A 21,240-nucleotide genomic window follows, 5' to 3' on the forward strand; every position below is an offset into this window, starting at 1 on the left:
GTGACCATGGACTGGTTTATATTCAAAGGAAGTAAAGATCTAGAAATCTCCACTTTTTAAATTAGTGAATCCAGATGTACAAGATTGATTTATGAAGTGCGAAGTCCTCTCCTGCAGTCGGAAATACTTAGGAATGAGTTGCGCAAAAATTAGTGACTCCAATCCAATATTCCACATATATGAAGCAGTCTGAGCCATTATGAGGTACGTAGAAGATCAACTTTTGCCCTTTCCGGTAATTTTCACCATTTGTTGAGCCCTGGAATCACAGATCGAGCAAAGCCACCAAAAAAAAAAAAACACACACACACACACAAAACCCTCACACTTAACTTTTAATTATGACAATGTATTTATTGGCAAAACCAAAAAAAAACAATGATTTACTCTCCACTGCATGAAAAAAAATGATTCCAAACAGATATATACAAATATTAAGACTTGACTTTGACATAAGAGTAATTTTTTTCCCTTACATGAAGTTTTTGGTGCGCTTTCAGCTTTCTATTTTCAAAGAACGTTTTCCCACATTCATAGCAGGGATAAGTGTTTCTGCTTCCTTCACAGTGGATTGCCTTATGTCTCTCTAAAGTGTGTGGAGTTGCAAGCCTCTTCCCACATTTATTACAGCTATTCCTCTCTTTCTCTCGGATACGTTCTTTTACCATCACTTTGCCCTCTTTATTCCTACGTGCGGCAGATTTATCACTGGTATCCAATTTTCTCTTGGCTTTTTTACTTGCTTTCTTTTTTGTTACTTCAGTAGACGTGTTGCTATCCTCCATTGGTTTATCAGCCTTGGAACGATGTGGTTGACTCTCAGTATCCATGATTAAAGGCTGTGGATGTAAAAGTAACAAAAGTGTCATAACATAAAAAACAATAAAAACATATTAAAAGGGAACCTGTCACCAGGGACCTCATTTTCACTAAAGACAGAAGCCCATTACACCTGCAGTGCAAATATGTCTTTCTGCCTAAGCATTTGCATTACAATATAATTGTGTGTTATAACTTACCTTGCACCCCGACAGAATCATCTGTTGTCCCAGGGTTGGGCTTTGGTTTGTCCAGCAGCAAAACGTCCCCGTAGACAGCAATGGCGACCCGAGGCCATACCGTACCGTGCACGGGGAAAAGATAGGACACACATACCTCCCAACTTTGGGGCTAGCCATATTCCTAAACCACCCCCCGTGATTGCGCCGACCCAAAGAATAAAGTAAACATGTCATTTGGGGCGCACCGTGAAAGCCGTAAAATCCAATCCCACAAGAAAAACGTGCAAATGCGTTTTTTTCCACCATTTTCAATGCATTTCGACTTTTTTCCCTGCTTCCCAGTACACGGCATGGAATAATAAATGAGATCACTATGAAGTGCAATTTGTTACACAGAAAACAAGCCCTCACACAGCTCTGTATGTGTAAAAATAAAAAGTTATAGATTTGATTGTGGGGAGTGAAAAAAAGAGCGAGGTCCTTAAAGGGTTAAACAATGCAAAACAGCAGGTGCTTGTTACCACTCACATACGTTTCTATGGAAATCCATATGCCATCAGGCCAAACACCAGCCAAGGGGGTTTGCCTTGTGTTCCTAAATGCAAGGTAAACGCAACGTGTGATCACATCCTAAGGCCCCTTTCACACAGGCTGTGTGGGGATGTATGTCCAGCCACAAAACGTCCCCGAGGCCATACCGTACCGTGCACGGGGAAAAGATAGAACACACATACCTCGCCCATTGTCCTATCCCATCCCATAGTATAATATTGTCAGCCCACACATAGTATAATACCCCCTTCCTGTGGCCAACACCCCCAACCCCTCTTTAATTTTATCCTCCCTTTACTTTTTTACCCAACTTTTAGTTATCTTCCCAAAAGTATAATTCCTGAACTTTCTGTACTCCTGGCCCCCGCGCATGGCTATGGAGAGGGGAGGGGTGAGGAATTACTCTCCTGCTCTCCCGGCAGTGTGAAAGTAGCCCAGGTCATGACAGAAACATGTATTAATTTGCTCTACAACGATTGCAGTTTATCTGGACAATTTCTACTGTCAAGTTCCCTTAAAAGGGTTTCAATTTTCCTATAACAATTTGGGACCCTCATGTCCATCATTTCTAACAGTTTTAGGTAACTTTTATAGATTCAATAAATGTTAAGAAATTGTGCCAGGGCAGCTTATCCACAACAACCCCCCCCCCCCCCCCCCCTCCATGAGAACAGTGGTCCGGTCTCTAGCATATTCCTTCATAGAGATGAACAGAGCAGCACCACTTTCACCCAAAACATAGGGGGAGACGTCATAGCGCATGCTGGTGGGTAACAACGTCAACTACTCTAACGGCTGCTACCGCCAATCACACTGTTCTGAAAACCTGCACACTGCCCTGTGTATGTAAGAAAGAAGACATTTATTCCCTCACAGACATTACCTTCCAAAAAGCAGCTACAAACGCATCAGGCTCTGAAGTACTCGCAGCACACCAGCCAAGAGGTATGCTGGGAACTTGCAGCCAACAATTGGGCGGACCCGGCTGTAGACGTCACGTGATCTTTACGTGAGAAAACTAAAATTATCGAGAGATTTCAAAAGCTCGGTCTGTAGTAACAGACGGCACCCTCTAGGCGGCGTTAGAGAAAAAAAATATTAGCGTTGTTGCACGGTGAAACCAATATCATGGCGACTGAATTCGCTGCTTCTCTGATGAAGGGGCGTGGCAGAGGCAGATCACATGGGACACATGGGGCGGGGCACACCCTCGGCGACTCGGTTACCTGAGTAACCCGGACAAACAGGAGGAAGTGGCGGAGAGGGAGAAGCGCGGGTCCTGATCCACAGCAACAATGATGGTGAGAAAGCTGCAATCACTATGGAGATTATGATATGGAGGGAGGCTGCATGTATGTGCTTCTGTTACAGTGTATCATGTTGTGGGCCGCCACAATGTATGTATGTATATATATATATATATATATATATTACATACCATGTTATGTCAGAGGCTCCTGAATTACAAAACCATTGTGCCCCATCTGTTGGTTATAGTGACTGACATTGAGATGCTGTACCACACATAACCTGAGGACAGCGGGGGCATTGCTTTGGTGGGATATTGCCTGTGTGGCTCGGATTTATGAAACTGCTGCGATCCTGGGGGGAAACACAGGCGTTTTGGTCAAACCAAAAAACACCAAAAGAGGGCCCCTATATAGAATGTGAACCACCCTCCAAACTCCAGGACTGACAGAAACCAAAAAACAAGAGAGCTTCTAGTTGTGGCAAACAAATACACTTTATTCAAAAATGACACATACAGAATAGAATAAAACAATTAATAAATTACTTTCAGGAGGGATTCCTGAAAGTCAAAAATAGGGGGGAACAAGACAGTGTCCCAGATGGAAATGGGACAGACACAGAGAACCTATGGCTCCCCTCACCCTGTATATGCCCCCAAAAGTTGTGCCAGAAGATGTATCAAAAAAGTCTATAATGTCCAAAAAGTAGGACTATAATATAGGGCAGTGGACCTATACGTCGTAATAACTGTGCATACAACCGGAGGTACCATCCGGTGCCTATGCCTCAAGTCAGAGAGCAAAGTCAAAAGAGCGGCCACACTTACCCAGAGGCATAATGTAGACGGCACGGAGGCAGGCAGGGGGAGAGCCAGCAGGAATACCCCGACGCGCGTTTCGCACGAATGCTTCGTCATTTGGTCAAACCCCCTGCAGCTTGCATTTTGTATGCGAGGGAATGCACCCTGAGGCTTTCACCCTATGCCACGCATAAGGTGATGTGCTGTGGGTAACTTGGTGCTGAATGTATTTTGGTGGAAGAGATTTGGTGAAATTGCAGCAGATTATATGTAGGTTAGACCTAGGAACACCCTATCATGGGATCAGAGATATATGACATAGCTGAATAATGTGGCATGAAAGAGAACCTGTCATAGAACATCCTACAGTGTTACGTCACAGCCATGGTACCTACCAATGTACAGGGACAAAAAGGGGACTATTAGATCCTGCATTTGTATAATGAGGGGCCTGTAGTTCAATTTAACACAAGTGCTGGCAGCTTTCCAATGCGTATGGTGAATGTCACTGGAGACGAGTTGTGAATAGACTCCTATTCCCCTCCAATAATGTTATGGTATATGACAAAATCTAATGAAACGTGACCTGACCTTGTATTGTAGCTTTAAAAAGTGGATCATGAGGGACCCAGTTGTCAGACTGCCAGCAATATTGTATGCATGATTTACCCTTCAATATTGGTGATCAATATCTCATCCCAGAAAACATATGTTGTTGATTAAATCAACCATCAAAGTGAAGTAGGATAAACCAGGGACACTTACTCATAGATTCAGGCACCTTGACTGTGGAAATCTTCTCATATGTGTAATTCGTGGCCTCCCTTTAAATGTTTAGAATTATGCAAATGAGTCTGAAGGGCTCTGGGGGTGTTACCAGAGCTCCTCTCTGCTGCATCTTCACAGACTGTTACACAGTTTTCTCCTTCCCCTATGCTTTATCAGGTATTATGACCCCTCCCTCTGCAGGATATAATCTCACTGGAGCAGGGATAGTTTCAGATTGTAGAAGTGGCACAGCTATTTTACTGAACTTTCCTTCCTGATGGTGCCTGTGGCCAGTAGAGGACCTCCTATTCTGCATCTCCTTTCTGTGCAGCCAGCCTTCCTATATCCACAACAGCAACCCACAGTTATATAAGGGGGACTTGCCTGATCTGTAGGGATTGGGTCCAGCCAAGAGATCCTTATTTTGCTAATTTTCCTCATTATGTTTATCTAACAAGGTCTCAAAGAGAGGAGTGACCTACAACCAGAGGGAGAAGATGATAGCAGAAGCCAGGCGCCAAGAATTTATGCGGGAGGACCAGATTAAGAAACTGAACCAGGAACAGCAGTTGGAAGCGTGCTTAAAGAGTGATGAACGTGTGGAAAAGAAGCGCTTCCTAAGGCGACTGCAAGATGAAGAACAGGAGAAAAGGATAGAGGAAACCATCCAGCAGGTAAGAGTCATTACTATTAGTGTGTAAAAGACTGTTCAACGTTAAACTAGACGGTGTAAAAACCACACCAGATTAATCAAAGTTTCTAAAGGTGAATGGCTTCTCCAGCCACATACAAGTTACGCCCTACCCCTGTCGAAGATGAAGAGAGCAACTGGATGCGCATGAACAGGCTGCTTTATTCATCTCTATGGCGCTGACAGAGATTGCCAAGTGCTGTACTCAGCAATCTGTCAATGCCATAAAAATGAATAGAGAAGCCATCGGGCTCTCTTGATTTTGAGTTATGAAATTGACACTACGGACCTCCGTTCTAGTGATGTGTGGGGGTCCCATTACTAAGACCCACACAGATCCCCTTTAATAATAAATGTGGATACATTTTAAGACTACATTATATTATTTTACACCATCTATGTTTTGGCTTTAAATAATTTGGTGTATGTGCATATTTTACTACAAGCTGTGACATTCCACAGCCACTAGTGGTACGTGTGGTCAGATTATTATAGTTTTCATGGACTGGGCACAGTCCCACTATACTCCAATACTCCCACTAGCTTCCTGTTAGATATAAGCCTAGTCTGTAGCCTAGTCTGTAATGAGATTATACGGGGCCAGAAACCAGCCCAGGTAGCATATACGTTTGACCAAGGGAATTCATGGATCGAGATAAAAGAGCAAAAAAGTGAAAAAAACACCGGCTCACCCGTTCTTTAGGTATAGATACTTTGTTCTTTTCTCCAGATATCGGCGGGAGCTCGGGAAAACGTCCCCAGTCCACGGACCAACAATAGTTTAAAAAAAAAAAAAAAATGATAAAAGAGCATCCCAATTTAAATTTAGATATTCAGTCACCTTAACACACTACATACGCAAATTATATACAGTAGACAGAGATGAAAACTACATGTGATGGTACAAGCATGTTTTGGCAAATGAAATACAGGTTACCAGTCAAGCCTTAGGGCACATTCACATGGCCGTCTGCGGGGACGTACATGCGGCCGCAAATTTGCGGCCGCATGTACGTCCCCATAGACGGCAATAGCGGCGCGGCACAGATGCGGTGCCACACATGTGTGGCACCGATCCGGCCCGCACACCGCAAAAAGATAGAGCATGCTCTATCTTTTGGCGTGTGTGCGGCCGTGCGCCGCTATTCTCTATGGAGGGAGGAGGGGCCGCCTCCTCCTCTTCTCCAGCACACGGCGGTATGCCCGCACGGCGGGCATACCGCTGTGTGAATGTACCCTTAGTGCTGCAACCACTGAGAGATGAGGGGGCATACAAGTTTCTTCCAGCATGATGTTTGGCATAAATTTCGCCAGAAGAAAACAAAGAGCAACATGTTTCACCTGTGGAGGCAGATGTCCTAAAGAAAATCTACCATCAAAATCAAGCTGGATAAACCTGGGACACTTACACATAGATCCAGGCACTGTGACTGTGGTAATATTCTTATATTGGTTATGCATGGCTTCCTTAATACTAAAATCAATGTTTTAGATGGATTTCAGGCACTCATAAGACAAATGCAACAGAAGGGATGTGGCCTATCAAAAAGTCTTTGCGTCAAAAATGCTAAATTGCAAGGATTTTGGCACAGCTTTCTGGTGTAAACTAAGCCAACTAATGGGAGGGAGGTGCAAAGTACGACCAGCCAGCATCAGACACAGTGATATTCCTGGTGCAGCATAAGTCTGTCTAGTCTAACTGAATAAATTACCCCAGCCCATAAATAGGGCCAATTTGCAGTGGTAGCAAATTTTTTTTTTTTTTTGCTGCAGCAACTGGTAGGAGAAGATGCTGCATAATTTCACTGTAGTAAGTTCTGCAGCATTTTTTCCCTGTGTGCCCTTAGGGAAGAAGTTGACTTCTTACTGAAGATAACACCAGTGACGGTGACCTATATTACAACCAGTGTTTATGTTACTAAGAAGGGAATATCATTTGCAACAGCTTCTTTAGTTGTTTTTGATCTACCACTCTCTTACAAGTAAACCATGTTTCATAAATTAAGCTTTGTCATAGTAGATAAGCCACAGAAGAAATTTTGTAGCTTAAAATAACATCACACGTTTCCTCTGTTTATATGTAGGCTGAGGAAACCAGGCGTTTTAAAGAGCTACAGCTTGAACAAGAAGAGAGGATGGCTCAGGAGTTGGCAAGAATAAAGAATGAGCAACTTAAAGATGAAAAAATGAGGCAACAAATACGAGAAAATAGGTAATGTGTCCCAGTTATTCATATAAAACACTAAGATGCCTTGGCCAAGATGACGTGTAAGAATAAAACCTCAACCTTTAAAGTGAACTGGTCAATGGATATAATTTTTAGCTGGTGACAGGTTCCAATAGCCTATGCTATGATAATTTTAAAAATGCCTCTAGCAGCACCTGTGTGTGCCGATGTCAGTCTCCTCTCCTCCACACTCCCGCAGCTCCCTTACTTCTCCCCACTTCCTTTTATTTGCATTGAGGAGGGAGGGGGATTTTGTGGGGAGAGGAAGAATGCGTGAGACACACTCTGGCCGCAGCTGCCCCTCCCTCGCCACAAGCTGTTGTCAGGGAGCCAGGTAATGTGAATTAAACTTAGCTAAAGTATTGAAATGATTCAGAATGCTGGCAAGGGCATTTGTAAAATCAGCAGAGCATTAGCTAAAAATGACATTCCTGATGACAGGTTTTCTAAATGTTTTAATACATTCCTTTTTGCAATGACTGATACCAAATCTGCGCTATAAATATCCCCTGTTTCTTTCTGTCAGGAATAATGTTATGTACATTAACTATCTACATAATATCACCAAAATAGATTTTCGCTCAATTGGTTGTAAGGTCATTAATAGGGGATGTAACCCTTTTTAAAAGTGAATGCATAACATGCAGATTTCTCTCTAATCTGTTCTGCTTGTAAATTTTTCTGCTTTTTTCTTATGTCCATGATTACGGGGGCTGCCCTCTTGCCTGAGCTCTATGTACAGCATGGGTCAGTGTTATCAATATAGAGGTCATTGTGCAGGGAGGGGGAGAAGATAAGCTGTGGCATCATTTCTTCAGTATCCATGTACTATTGGGTTTTTGGCCTTTTCTAAATAAGGCTTCATGCACATGAGTGTGAAAATGACAGGCCACGTTGCAAATCTGGGCAGGTAGTGGATGTATGAATGGCATATTCTATTGAGGTGTTATTTTCTATTGTAATCCTGAATGTAATGGGACACTATGTGAATTACCAAATGTTCTATTGCTAGGCTTAGTTTCCATAGAGTGGGGGGTGGACAGTAACTTTAATTAATTACAGATAGTGACACAACATATTTTCCAAAAATATGAAATTATTACAATGAAAAAAAATTGCCTGATTTTCAAGTGACCATTTTCAAGAAGTACAGAGACAAAAAACTGGGCAGCACTGAAATAGAAAGCTTGGGGGGGATCAGGCAGTGTTTTTATATACATAATAGAAATCGCTAGACAATAACTTTTAAATTAAAGCAAACATTTGTGGGGATTAATATGAGCAGAAAGACACAGAAGTAAAGTTCGGGAAGGAAGGTTTACTGGTGAAACCAAGTATATTGTCATAGGAAGATGTTTGTCAGTAATATCCAAGATATTTTAACATACCGTAATTTATATTATTATTTTATTACGGTATATGTGGTATTTTCTGTATTGTCTTGATCTCTCTGATTTCCTTTTCTCACAGCATTGAGCTCAGAGAATTGGAGCAGAAATTGAAGTCTGCCTATCTAGCAAGGGAGAGGGCTGCTCAGATTGCTGAAAAAGAACTTCTTACTTATGAGAAAACGGTAATAAGCTTTATTTATTGTATATTTTTATACACTGTGCACAAAAATAGGACAAGGCAAAGTGACGCATGGGATGCATTTTTCATGAGTTTGCATGAATTTAGGAGCACTGTGCTGTTGGAGCAGTTATTTTATTATAATTGGTAGTAAAATAATAGTGTTATGTATGAAAATATTTCCTTCAGGTACATTCACATTGCAATTTTTAGATCTTGTCTGCACATGCACTGTACTTGTAGCATGTACACTAGGTTACACTTCAGTCTCGTTTATTGACGGGAAGATGCCATGTCTATACTTGACGTTATGAAGTGGCACAAACCACTGGGAGCCTTGGACTGGAAAGTTTTTAACCTGTATTAGGCCTCTTTCCATTTTTTTTTTTTTTTTTTCAGTTCATAGACTTTTTCAATATTTCTTAATAGAAACGAGAATCTGAAATCGCTCGCAAAATGAAGGAAGAAAATGAAAGAGCTTCAGAGGAAGAATTGGCCAAGGAGACAAGACGATATCAGGAGAAGCTGCGATACCAGCGAGAACTGGAAACACAGCTGGAAGACAAAGAGAAGAAGAGGCAGGAGGCTTATCAGGAATTCCTGAGAGAAAAGATCCTGGTTGACGAAATTGTGAGAAAGATTTATGAAGAAGATCAAACGTAAGTTTGTTTCAGCTCTTTCCCGATGGACTGCTCTCTTACTACTGGGTGATCTAGAATAAGTGTGAATCTGCACAGATGTAAAGAAATTAGAGAGGGTATAGGAGTAATACTTAAAGGAAATCTACCATCAAAATCCACCATGATAAACCAGGGGCACTTACTCATAGATCTAGGCACCATGACTGTGGTAATTTTCTTATATTTGTTATCCATGGCCTCCTATCTTCTAAAATCAACTTTTAAAATTATGCTTATTAGCCACCGGGTCTCCTCGGTGTGTAATCAGAGCCCATCCATACTGCAGACTCACATGCTGTTACAATGTGTACGAGCACTCCCCCCCCACCTTTGTGTTCTGAAACTTCCTCTGCTGTAGTGAAATTAGATCAGGCAGAGGAAGAAGGCAAGTTCTGAGAGTACAGGAGTACAGGGAAAGGGTGAGACAGCGTAAAGCCAGAGAACAGAGGGGCTCTGGTAACACCTACCAGAGCCCTTCTGGCTCATTGGCATAAATTTAAAAGTTGATTTTATCAAAAAGGATTCAGTGGAAAACAAATCTAAGAAGATTACCACAGTCACAGTGCCTGGATCTATAAGTCAGTTTGCCTGGTTTATCATGATGTATTTTCGAAGGCAGATTTCCTTTAAATACTTAATGTATTTCTCCTATTACTAACTCCCTCTACATTTCTGTAAAATAACCCTAGTATGTCCCAGGTTTATCATGCTTAATTTTGATAGTAGATTTCCTTTAAATAGGTATTACCAGTTTGGGTCTTGTCCTTGCACATTCTTACACTGTCCAATCAGGGCTGACAGTGGCAGACTATGTAGGATATGCCTTTTTGAAAAGAGGGATTGTAATAATAATAATCTTTATTTATCATATTCCATACCGCTTTACAAATCATAGGGGACATATACACATATAATCCTACATTACAGAGTACAAACAGTCATAAGGAACAATAGGAGTGAGGGCCCTGCTCACAAGAGCTTACAGTCTATGAGGATGAGGGGGTGACACAAGAGGTATAAGAGCTTATATAATGGTCCAGCCATTCTTTATAAGGGAACATACTGAAATAATTTAATAAATTTAAATGCTGCGCTTGAATCAGCCTTCACCCGCCATCTTATATACAAAGTCAAAGATGAAAGTGACTGCAGAGAAGCCTGGAGCTTGGTATATATATCTGGTGTTTGCCTGATAACAGACGGGAGATCGGACATAGGATGGATTAGTAAATAGAGAGTTGAAATCTCATGTAGTTAGCGAGTGTGATAGGTTTGCCTAAAGAGATGGGTTTGATGAGAAACTTTGGAGGTTGGGTATTAGTCTGAGAGTCCAGGAAAGGTCATTCCAGAGAACTGGTGCAGCTCGGGAGGAGTCCTGGAGTCGTGCATGAGAGGTTTGAATGAAGTTAGACATCAATCTAAAATCACTGATAGATTGTAGAGCACAGGTTGGGCAATAGACTGAGATAAGAGAAGAGAGATAGGGAGGTACAGCCTATGCAGAGCTTTTTGGATATGGTTTGAAAGGAGATGGGCAACCAGTGCAGTGACTGGCTCAAATTGGACAAACAAAAAGAGGAGAGACAGCAATCAGAGTCCTGCACGATGGTTCATAAAGTGTGGTGCTCGCAGCCAGAGGTTCTGGTACACGAACCTGAGAGACAGGACATCGATGGAGGAGGCCACAGCGCACAGAAGATTCCAAAGAATGAAGGCTTTATTCACATAGAAGGCATAAAATTGTATGCCTTCTATGTGAATAAAGCCTTCATTCTTTGGAATCTTCTGTGTGCTGTGGCCTCCTCCATCGATGTCCTGGCACAAATTGGAGGCATCTGTGTAGTGTTTGGTCATACAGTATACATACATTACCATATACACCCATGCAGCATACACATATACATACAGCAAATTCACATACCATATATTACCCCACAAACCGGGGCCCCCTTACACAGTGTGCCCCTTACTGGTCGCTAACATTGTAGTTTGACCACTAGTCGAGAGTGAATCGGGGCAGCAATTAGAATTTTAGATGTTTTTGTTCAAAGAGATTGAATATGTGGTGCAAAGGAGAGGTCGGAGTCCAGCACAACCCCAAGACAACGGGCCTGCTGCCTCGTTGTTATAGTGAAGAAGTGCCCAACATAAAGCTCTAAACATTTTTTACTAAAACGGACACGCCAATCTCAGATGATCTATTACATCTTTTTGATAGGATCCACTCAAGGGCCTGACTGACCCTTGGGCTACAGATGCTGCATGAAAAGATATAATCCAATGGTATGGATTTGTCTTATTGTTTATCACTGAGATACATAGCAATAGCAATATATGACATGATGATAGGGAAACTTCATTGCTGTACTCTACAGAGGAAAGATTCACAAGAGACCAACAGATGGCAGCAACATACACTCCTAAATACAAGCACACCAGTATATTCAGGAGCTATAGCCAATACCTACATAGTGGTGCGATTATTGTATAAGGCATTAAAATAACCGATGAAAAAGCAAATAAAAAATAATGTAAATGAAAAGTTGTTGTCACATTAGGAAAAACTATGCTCAAATGATGGAACATAAGTAACGTGATAACATAATAAGGCAGCTGTATCAGTCCTACAATTAGTGAAGTACAATACATAAAAATATTAATTGGTTTTATAGTGAACTTGTATCGACATGTTATTAACATTTCTTTTAATTTGAATATTATAAATCAGAATAATAGCGGTCAGGTATAAAGCAATTGTGGTACCTTACCAAAATACACAACTAATTACTTCATTTGCTTTAGAAAATGGGTTCATATGCTTTGTGTTCCATTAGTTTTTTTTGGACTTCAAGGTGTTGTCTGACTATTTGGAAAATTCTGCATGAGGGCTGGGGGGGTATTTAAAAAAAAAAAAAAAAACTTTACTCACCGCCGCCGTTTCGCCAGGCCGGGCCCCAGTTTGTTGACAGGGGCCTGGAAGCTGCGCTGAGGTGGCCAGCCACGCCCACCCGTCCCTACTCCCAGTTCTGTACCAGGCACCGAGATAAGGTGGGGGTGGCCAGAGGAGTGATGGAGGAGGTGAGTACAGCTTTGTTTTTTGTGATTTTACATCCCCTTTCATGTGGCTCAGTTGCACTTCTTAGTGCAGGGAGAGGTGAATCAGATATGCAGAAATCGCCAAATGAGACAACCAATAGGTTGTGTTAGATTAGGATAAGTATAAAATGTATGAAGTATAAAATATAAAATGTAATTATTAAATCTGCCCCATGTCTATTACCCTGAGGGTCCTTGCGCACTCATGTGTAACACAGACACATGCTCCTTATTTCTATGATGATGGGCACCATAAAAAATGGAAAATAGGTGCACAAGCGGGCACAACCCCCACATCCAGTGCACTGAGATGCAATTTGAATACTATAAAAATGGTATTTTCTCTGAAGAGACAGATCTCTGGGAAACAGGAATAGTATTTCCGTTAACTTTCTGAAGTGCTGTAAACTATAACTTGCTTACTTGTGGGATCATTATGGAGCTGGTACACTCCCTTTAAATCATCATCTGCTTCTATCTGCCACAGATTCGACGTTGTGGCACACAGAGGGCCAAGGATATACCTAATGTTCTTAAGAGGCATTTCCCCTTGTAAGTGTAATATTGTAGATTGTCAATTGTTTTAGTGCAAACTTTATGCTTTACTCCACTTTCTAATACTAATATTTTGTAATCTTATTCCATATTATTAATGTCTGCCGTTTTCAAAGATCAATAAGCCTTGTTACTTATGGTAAAAATATATATTTTACAGAGAGAGGCAACTAAAACTAGAAAAAATGAATGCCACAAGGAGATATGTAGAGGAATTTAAAGAGCAACAAGAGACCTGGAGAAAAATGGAGAAGGAGAAGATGGAGGAAGAGAACAGACGGATCATGGCCTTTGCTAATATGCAGCAGAGGAGAGAGGAGGACCGCATGGCACAAGTCCGAGAGCAGGAGGAGAAGAAAAAAGCTCTTCAAGACATGGTAGTGATAATAATAATAATTCTTTATTTAAATAGCGCCTACAGATTACGCAGCGCTGCACAAAGCATGACAAATTGGTCACTAAGACTGTCTATGATGTGGCAAATTCAACTAGAATCGCCATCCTCGCTGCACAATTCATTAACTACATAAGATGCAAAGCATTATAGGAAGACCAGTACATATAGTACAGGCGGTCCCCTACTTAAAGACACCTGACTTACAGACGACCCCTAGTTACAGACGGACCCCTCTGCCCCCTGTGACCTCTGGTGAAACTCTCTGGATGATTTACTTTAGTCCTAGGCTGCAATGATCATCTGTAAGGTGTCTGTAATGAAGCTTTATTGACAATCCTTGGTACCATTACAGCAAAAAATTTTGAAAATCCAATTGTCACTGAAAATTTTTTTGTCTGGTGCTACAATTATAAAATATACAATTCCGACTTGCATACAAAGTCAACTTAAGTACAAACCAAAGAACCTATCTTATACGTAACCCGGGACTGTCTGTATTTTGTTAAAGCTTTTCCATTCCGTCTTCATTTTGTCATATATTTATAAATGTCTGACCACTGGGACCCTTGGTAATAGAACGGGGAATGGAAAGTCCTTCTGATCAATGGTCCTTCCGAAATGCATTGTCCTGTAGACTGTCCTGAATATCCCATATAAGTGAATGAAGCATCAGGGAGATTTTTTAGTTAGCTGTAACGAAACTGCTCTAGCATATGATAGAGGTTACCAGTGATCATACAACCCCTTTAAACTCTGGCAGATATTTAACATTCACTATTCTTAGTACTTTTAGCACTAATACAGCTGATGAAATGTATTCCATTTGTTTCAGAAAAGTTTTAGTAAAAATGTTTTTAGAGGAACATAAATAACCAGTGATACTTTTGCTATTAGCTTGCAGAGCACATACAAAGAGAAAAGCTACAGAGAGAAGAGCTGGAGCAGATGCGTGAAGAGCTGTACCTGGAAGAACAAGCAGAGGAGGCCAGGCAAAGGGAAATTGTAAGGAATAAAAAGTGTCACTTATGTTTTTCTTTACATTCAACCAAAGTTTCTCTTATTGGCATCCTCATGTCATGCCCATGTCCCAATGATAACAGATTGGATGCCCAAGATCACCTGCACAGCAACCACATTTGGGGAAATAGAAGCAGTCCGTTTCAGCATAAATGTCAAAATGACAATAATGATTGTGTATCAAGCGTAAAACCTACAAACATGTTCTCTGCCACTACTCATAAGCGACACATCCTTTTTACACTGTCAGGCTCTGAGCACAAGCCGTCTTAGATTTACTTGTGCCTAATGTCATTTTGATTCATTGATTTATTTTTTAAACAATGGCTTGTAGCAGCAATCTGTTACATTTAAAGAACTTGACTGGTTAACAACCAGGTTGAGATATTTGAGATTAGTCTGGCCTAATAGGGGATTAAAGCATTTACTGTTCAGAGATGTTTGCCTTGAGGGAGGTAATGCCGATATTAAGAGGATAATTCAGCTGCTGCTTTAATGCCTAGTAACAAGACAGCATCTTGTTTACCTACATTCATGTAGTTCTGTATGATCTTCTCTGGTGTACAATTACCTAACACAAATTCACAAAATGTTTATGAAGCTTCCAATACACAACTTTAAATTTATACGTGCAAATTTACAAAAATTCTGAATTAGGTTTTTTAAATTATAAAAAAAAATCCTAAAAAGCAGTTTGTGCAGTATATTTGAAGATGTAATGGTATCCTTTAAAAACCAAAGTAATGTAACTCTAGACCATTTGAGGCCAAGACATCTGTGCCCATATTATAATATATTTAAGAGTTTTTCCATAGGATGGATTATTAATAAGTGATTGATGTGGAGGGTAATACCTAGCATTCCCACCAATTGGGAGGCTTTCTGCTGGATCAGCTCCCATTTACTGCAATAAGAATGAGTACACTAGCCCAATTTAATAGTGATATATCTTATGGATGGCTTATTAATACTTTTAGCCCACAAAGTTCAATCTATGCCCAGATACCAAAAAATTGATAAGTGTTGTATAGAGCACTGTAAAAAAGATTGCGGCTACATCACGTCCCACATAAAGGTCTGTGGCACCTGGACACGGTGCAGTGATCGTGCGCTGTCTCGTTGCACCATAACAGAGCTGAAAGCACTCAGCTTTTAGTGGAGAAGGGAGGGGTGAGGAGCGCTCATCCCATCTCCCTCCAGCACCCAGCTATATGCTTGTCAGGGCAGGCATACGTTCGTGTGCAGGAGGTCGAAATTTGCTTTCATAGTGCACCCGATGCAAAGCCACGTTGGGAACTGTCCTCTTATAACAGTAACAGATCTCATACAAGTGATTTTTTGTTTGTAATTTATAAGGGATAAGTGGAAAGGTTTATGCAGCTCACCATTACCATTATTTTCTTGGATTTTTGAATTTTCTCAGGCAGAGATGGAGAAGAAAATTCGTCAGCGCCTTGAATTGCAGCGGACTTTTGAAGAACAAATGGCTTTTAAGCAAATCGTTCAACAAGCCGCAAAAGAGGAGGAAGAAGCTTTCAGACAGGCCATGCTTGCAAAGTTTGCAGAGGACGATAGGATTGAACAGATGAATGCTCAGAAGAGACGGATGAAACAACTTGAGCACAAGCGAGCAGTGGAGAAACTACTGGAGGATCGCCGTAAACAGTTCATAGCTGATAAGGTGAATAATTACCTCTTTATTATAATGCACTTGTTTATTGTTTGTTAAATATATTGTCCCTTATTTATAAATCTTTTACAAACTATTTTATTAGTAATTATAATATATATCAAAGTTTCCACCATTTTAGGGGAAATAATGATGAAGTATTTAACCCTTGATTTGGCAAATGCATTTTATTTCATTTAAATGAATCATAAAATACTGACCAGGTTATACATTTCTCAGTTTCAGTACGTTTTGGAAATTACATTAATACATTTTTATTAGTTGAATTGTGAATACCCAATGATTTAAGAAACAGGATAGCATAAAAGTGGAGCTGCAATTTCAAGAATGAGTGTCAGTGTGAAACACCCCCCACCCCAAAGGGCCTCATGTGAATGGAGCACAGGGACTCAAACCCTATCCCTTCCACTTTTGCGAAGCTGTGGGACATAGCCATCCTGTAAGTCTTATAGACATGAAAAGTATGCAGGTTTGGCTTATGCACTGCAGTGCCTTATTCACATGGGCATTCAGGGGACTTGCAGGTCCTGTTCTAGAGATTGTTGATGTCCTGGAACCCGACTGATCAGGTAAGGGTGTTTCTTGACGGTTTGGCTCTTCACTGATCTGATTATTATTGGATGTCTAACATAAGGATAGGTGGATGAATATAATAATCTGAGAAGTATGGATAGTAGAAAAAAACCCCAAAAACATTTATTCAATAAATAATAAATGGACTATAAGTAAATTGTAAAAATTGAGACAAAATATTGATATCAAAATCGCCTTAAATTAACATTTTTAATTGTTTCAAGGAGCGTGAACTTCAAGAGAGACAAGAGGAGGAGAAGAGAGAAGCATTCCGCCGGGCAATCATTGAAGAAGAGAGACAGAAACTTCTTAAGCAGCATGCCTCACAGCTACTGGGGTATCTTCCAAAAGTAAGTACTGGTGCCAGAGAGTAATGGGGCGACTTATGTGTGGCTTCTCTGATCATACATTTGTACATCATTATACTGAAAATAGCTTTTTAGGTACCTTATATATATTATTAATAAAATAACTAATAAACCTTTTATCTTTATATAGCACCATCATAGTCTGTAATGCTTTACAGATTATGGGATATACATTCAAGGAAATTAGACATCTAGTCATCAGTTGTAATGATAGAAATGCAAACTTAAAAGAGCTTACCATCTATCAGAAAGAATGGGTGGCACAGGAGGTTAACCCCTTCCCGACGCGCGCCGGGTCCCGGTGCATGGAGAGGGCTCGCGGGCCAAGCCCTCTCCATAGCCGGTAAGTCTTTGCTGCATATTGCAGCAAAGACTTACCGGTAACACCCGCGATCGGTGCTAGCACCAATCGCAGGTGTTTTCACCTCGATCGCATGGGCCGCCATCTTGCCGCGGATCGTCGCTCCCCGATGACGTCACGGGGAGCGGCGATCCGTCGTCATGGTAGCCTCGGATGTTCCGAATACCCGAGGCTACTTCGTTTTAACCCGTGCTTTACAATGTGCTAATTGCACATTGTAATGAATGGGGAGTAAAATCCACATATACTGCCATACAGTAGTATGACAGTATATGATAGGATGAATCAGACTACCTAGGGTTAGAGTACCCTAGGGAGTCTGAAAAATAGTTTAAAAAAAATAATAATTATAATTAAAAAAAAAACCTAAAAATTCAAATCACCCCCCTTTCCCTAGAACTGATATAAATATAAATAAACAGTAAAAATCATGAACACATTAGGTATCGCAGCGTCCGAAAATGTCCGATCTATCAAAAAAAAAAATTAATAAAAAGTGATCAAAAGGTTGCACAGTCCCAAAAATTATAGCAATGAAAACGCCATCGAAATTCGAAAAAAATGACACTACCCACAGCTCCGTACACCAAAGTATGAAAAAGTTATTGGCGCCAGAAGATGGCAAAATAAAAAAATATATATTTTGTACAGGAGGTTTTAATTTTTTTAAATGTATGAAAACATTATAAAACCCATACAAATTTGGTATCCACGTGATCGTACCGACCCAAAGAATAAAGGAGACATGTCATTTGGGACGCAGAGTGAAAGCGGTAAAATCCAAGCCCACAAGAAAACGTCGCAAATGTGGTTTTTCACCATTTTCACTGCATTTGGAATTTTTTTCCCGCTTCCCAGTACACGGTATTAAATACCGTCACTATGAAGTGCAATTTGTTACGCAGAAAATAAGCCATAACACAGCTCTTTATGTGGAAAAATAAAAGTTATAGATTTTTGAAGTTGGTGAGTGAAAAATGGAAGTGAAAAAACTAAAAAAGGCCAAGTCGTTAAGGGGTTAAAGTGCTTGCAGAATGGTGCAGCCTGGTCATATTAATACAATAATAATAATAATGATGCTGCATGAGCAGTTACCAGCCAATATGAACATGTACAGAATCTAAGGTGCATGGGCCTGCAGAGTAACATGGCTGTGGATTACATAGATGAGAGGAGTAAACCGTGTAAACAGGAGAAAACAGATTAATAATAATAATACTGTAATCATAAACGGGTTTAAATGGAGTAAAAGTGATGTAATGTACACGGATGATGTTTTTTCCCCATTTGCTATCCTATGATTCAAGGGACTGTACATGGACAAATTCATTTCTGAGGGTTAACATCATTGGTGGATTTGTTGTTTTGGCCTGAGAATGCACACGCTCACATGTAGATTGGGTTAGTCTGTTAGGCTGAACAAGGGCATTCTAGATAATTCACTAAGCTTGAGAGTCCTGGCTATGTGATTGTGAAGTTTGGAATTCATCTTAAATCGCTTACAGGCCAAAATGTATTGGAAGGACATTCGACCAAGATGTGCCACTGAACACTAACATTTCCTGAAGTTGAATGCTAGGAGATCAGTGGGAAGCCAAACTCTTGGCATCCCTGCTGGTAGACGTGTGCTCATCTGATGACTGCAGTGTCTTCATATTATACATTGGGGCTCCAGACTCTCATATCTAAACATGTCTGTGATTTATGGATTGTGATCCCGAGTGTTTGACATAAATGGGATTGTAAAAATGGTCCTAATGTCTTTACTTATGGTCTTAGACCATAGTCCACACCCAGTTTACATACATATGAATCTCCTGATTAGGAAACATTAGTCAACCTGGTCATTGGCTGTTGTCAATCTTTTATATTTTACCTGTATTAATTCATTTATTTGTAAATTTCAGGGTCTATTTAAAAATGAAGAAGACCTCGGTTTGTTTGACGAGGAGTTCCAGAAAACTTTTCAGAAACGTAGAGCAGACATATTTTCTGATGATGGCTGGGATTCCTAAAATGACAACATTTCCGGTTATATAACCAGTTCATTCATCATTGTCAGCCCACAGCTACATGGAAATACTTAATTTATAAATGTATAATACCGGAGTCAGTTTATTTGGATACTGTTAATTGTCGTTGTGGTGCATATTTCTTTAAAGATAAGCAATCAATAAACAAGAACACTTCTAGGTTATATGGTTTCCTCAAATTATTTTCTACAGATCTCAGGCTCTTGTTGTGACCTTTTATATAAGAACTAGAAGGTTTTAGTGGAGCATAAAAAATAATAAAACTGTACATAAATGTTTACCTGCAGGACAAGCAGACCTGTAATAAGTTTACCTCCTTGAGAGCGGATCGGGTGAACATTTGGTAACCACACACAGGTTACTGCCAATACACTTGCTCCACTGCACTGTGACTCTGGCTGTCCTGCAATGTTTATGGGCTACAGTGTGAAGCATCTGTCATCTATTAATCTATTATGCAAAATATATTGGGGCACATTTACTTACCCGGTCCGTTCGCGATCCAGCGGCGCGTTCTCTGCGCTGGATTCGGGTCCGGCCGGGATTCATCAATGCAGTTCCTCCGCCGTCCACCAGGTGGCGCTGCTGCGCTGAAGTCCGCTGGAATGCCTCGAAATACACCGGCCTACCCAGGATGAAGGTGAGTGAAATTTTCGCGACACAATTTTTTTTTTAAATGCGGCGGTTTTTCCGAATACGTCGGGTTTTCGTTCGGCCACACCCCCCGATTTCCGTCGCGCGCATGCCGGCGCCGATGCGCCAAATTCCGATCGCGTGCGCCAAAAACCCGGGGCAATTCAGGTACAATCGGCGCAAAACGGAAATATTCGGGTAACACGTCGGGAAAACGCGAATCGGGCCCTTAGTAAATGACCCCCATTATGTTTAAGTGCCTCATTAAAGCAATGAGGGTATTCATATGTTTTTGTAGAACAGTCAAATTGCCCCCCCAGCACTTTTTTCTAGACAAAGTAACAGTAACATAATATACCGTATATACCCGAGTATAAGCCGAGACCCCTAATTTTGACACAAAAAATGGAAAAACCTATTGACTTGAGTATAAGCCAAGGGTGGGAAATGCATTGGTCCCAGCCCCTGTAGTATATAGCCAGCCAACCCCCTGGAGTATATATCCTGCCTGCCCCCTCAAATATACAGCTTGCCTGCCCCCTCGAATATATAGCCTGCCTGCCCGCCCCCGAATAATAGGGCGGCACGGTGGCTGAGTGAGTAGCACTTCTGCCTTGCAGCACTGGAGTCCTGGGTTCGAATCCCAACATCTGCAAAGAGTTTGTATGTTCTCTCCGTGTTTGCGTGGGTTTCCTCCGGGTACTCCGGTTTCCTCCCACACTCCAAAACATACTGTTAGGTTGTTTAGATTGTGAGCCCCATGGGGACAGGGACCAATTTGAAATGCTTTGTGCAGCGCTCCGTTATCTGTGTGCGCTATATAAATAAAGAATTATTATATTATTATTATAGCCTGCCCCCTCAAATATATAGCTTGCCTGCCCCCTCGAGTATATAGCCTGCCAGCCCCTCCTGGGGCTGTATTCTATTTCAATATGGTAAATTCTTATTAGTGAAAACCTTCTGTACAAAAAAAAAA

General features: G+C 41.0%; 1 protein-coding gene and 1 long non-coding RNA gene across 4 annotated transcripts; one reads left to right on the forward strand and one right to left on the reverse strand.

Annotated features, from left to right (window-relative positions):
- Window positions 1-328: 328 nt before the first annotated feature.
- Window positions 329-2,855, reverse strand: LOC140127442 (uncharacterized). Its single transcript, XR_011854991.1, has 2 exons — window positions 2,437-2,855; window positions 329-839 (listed from the first exon to the last, which is right to left on the reverse strand). It is a non-coding gene; the product is annotated as an uncharacterized lncRNA (long non-coding RNA).
- Window positions 2,328-19,770, forward strand: MNS1 (meiosis specific nuclear structural 1). Of its 3 annotated transcripts, none has more exons than XM_072148152.1 (10): window positions 2,328-2,395; window positions 4,830-5,045; window positions 7,147-7,274; window positions 8,760-8,862; window positions 9,288-9,517; window positions 13,350-13,566; window positions 14,481-14,588; window positions 16,027-16,284; window positions 17,091-17,216; window positions 19,503-19,770. In XM_072148152.1, exons 2-10 carry the CDS (start codon window positions 4,869-4,871, stop codon window positions 19,608-19,610), a joined length of 1,455 nt encoding a protein of 484 aa, XP_072004253.1. In that variant the 5' UTR covers window positions 2,328-2,395; window positions 4,830-4,868; the 3' UTR covers window positions 19,611-19,770. The 3 variants fall into 3 exon arrangements, with proteins under 3 accessions (XP_072004253.1, XP_072004250.1, XP_072004249.1); XM_072148149.1 differs by lacking the exon at window positions 2,328-2,395 and adding an exon at window positions 2,416-2,498; XM_072148148.1 differs by lacking the exon at window positions 2,328-2,395 and adding an exon at window positions 2,708-2,854 and having other exon boundaries at window positions 19,503-19,768.
- Window positions 19,771-21,240: the final 1,470 nt, after the last annotated feature.

The sequence above is a fragment of the Engystomops pustulosus genome, chromosome 4 (genome assembly GCF_040894005.1).
Source record: "Engystomops pustulosus chromosome 4, aEngPut4.maternal, whole genome shotgun sequence".
NCBI classification, from domain to species: Eukaryota; Metazoa; Chordata; class Amphibia; order Anura; family Leptodactylidae; genus Engystomops; species Engystomops pustulosus.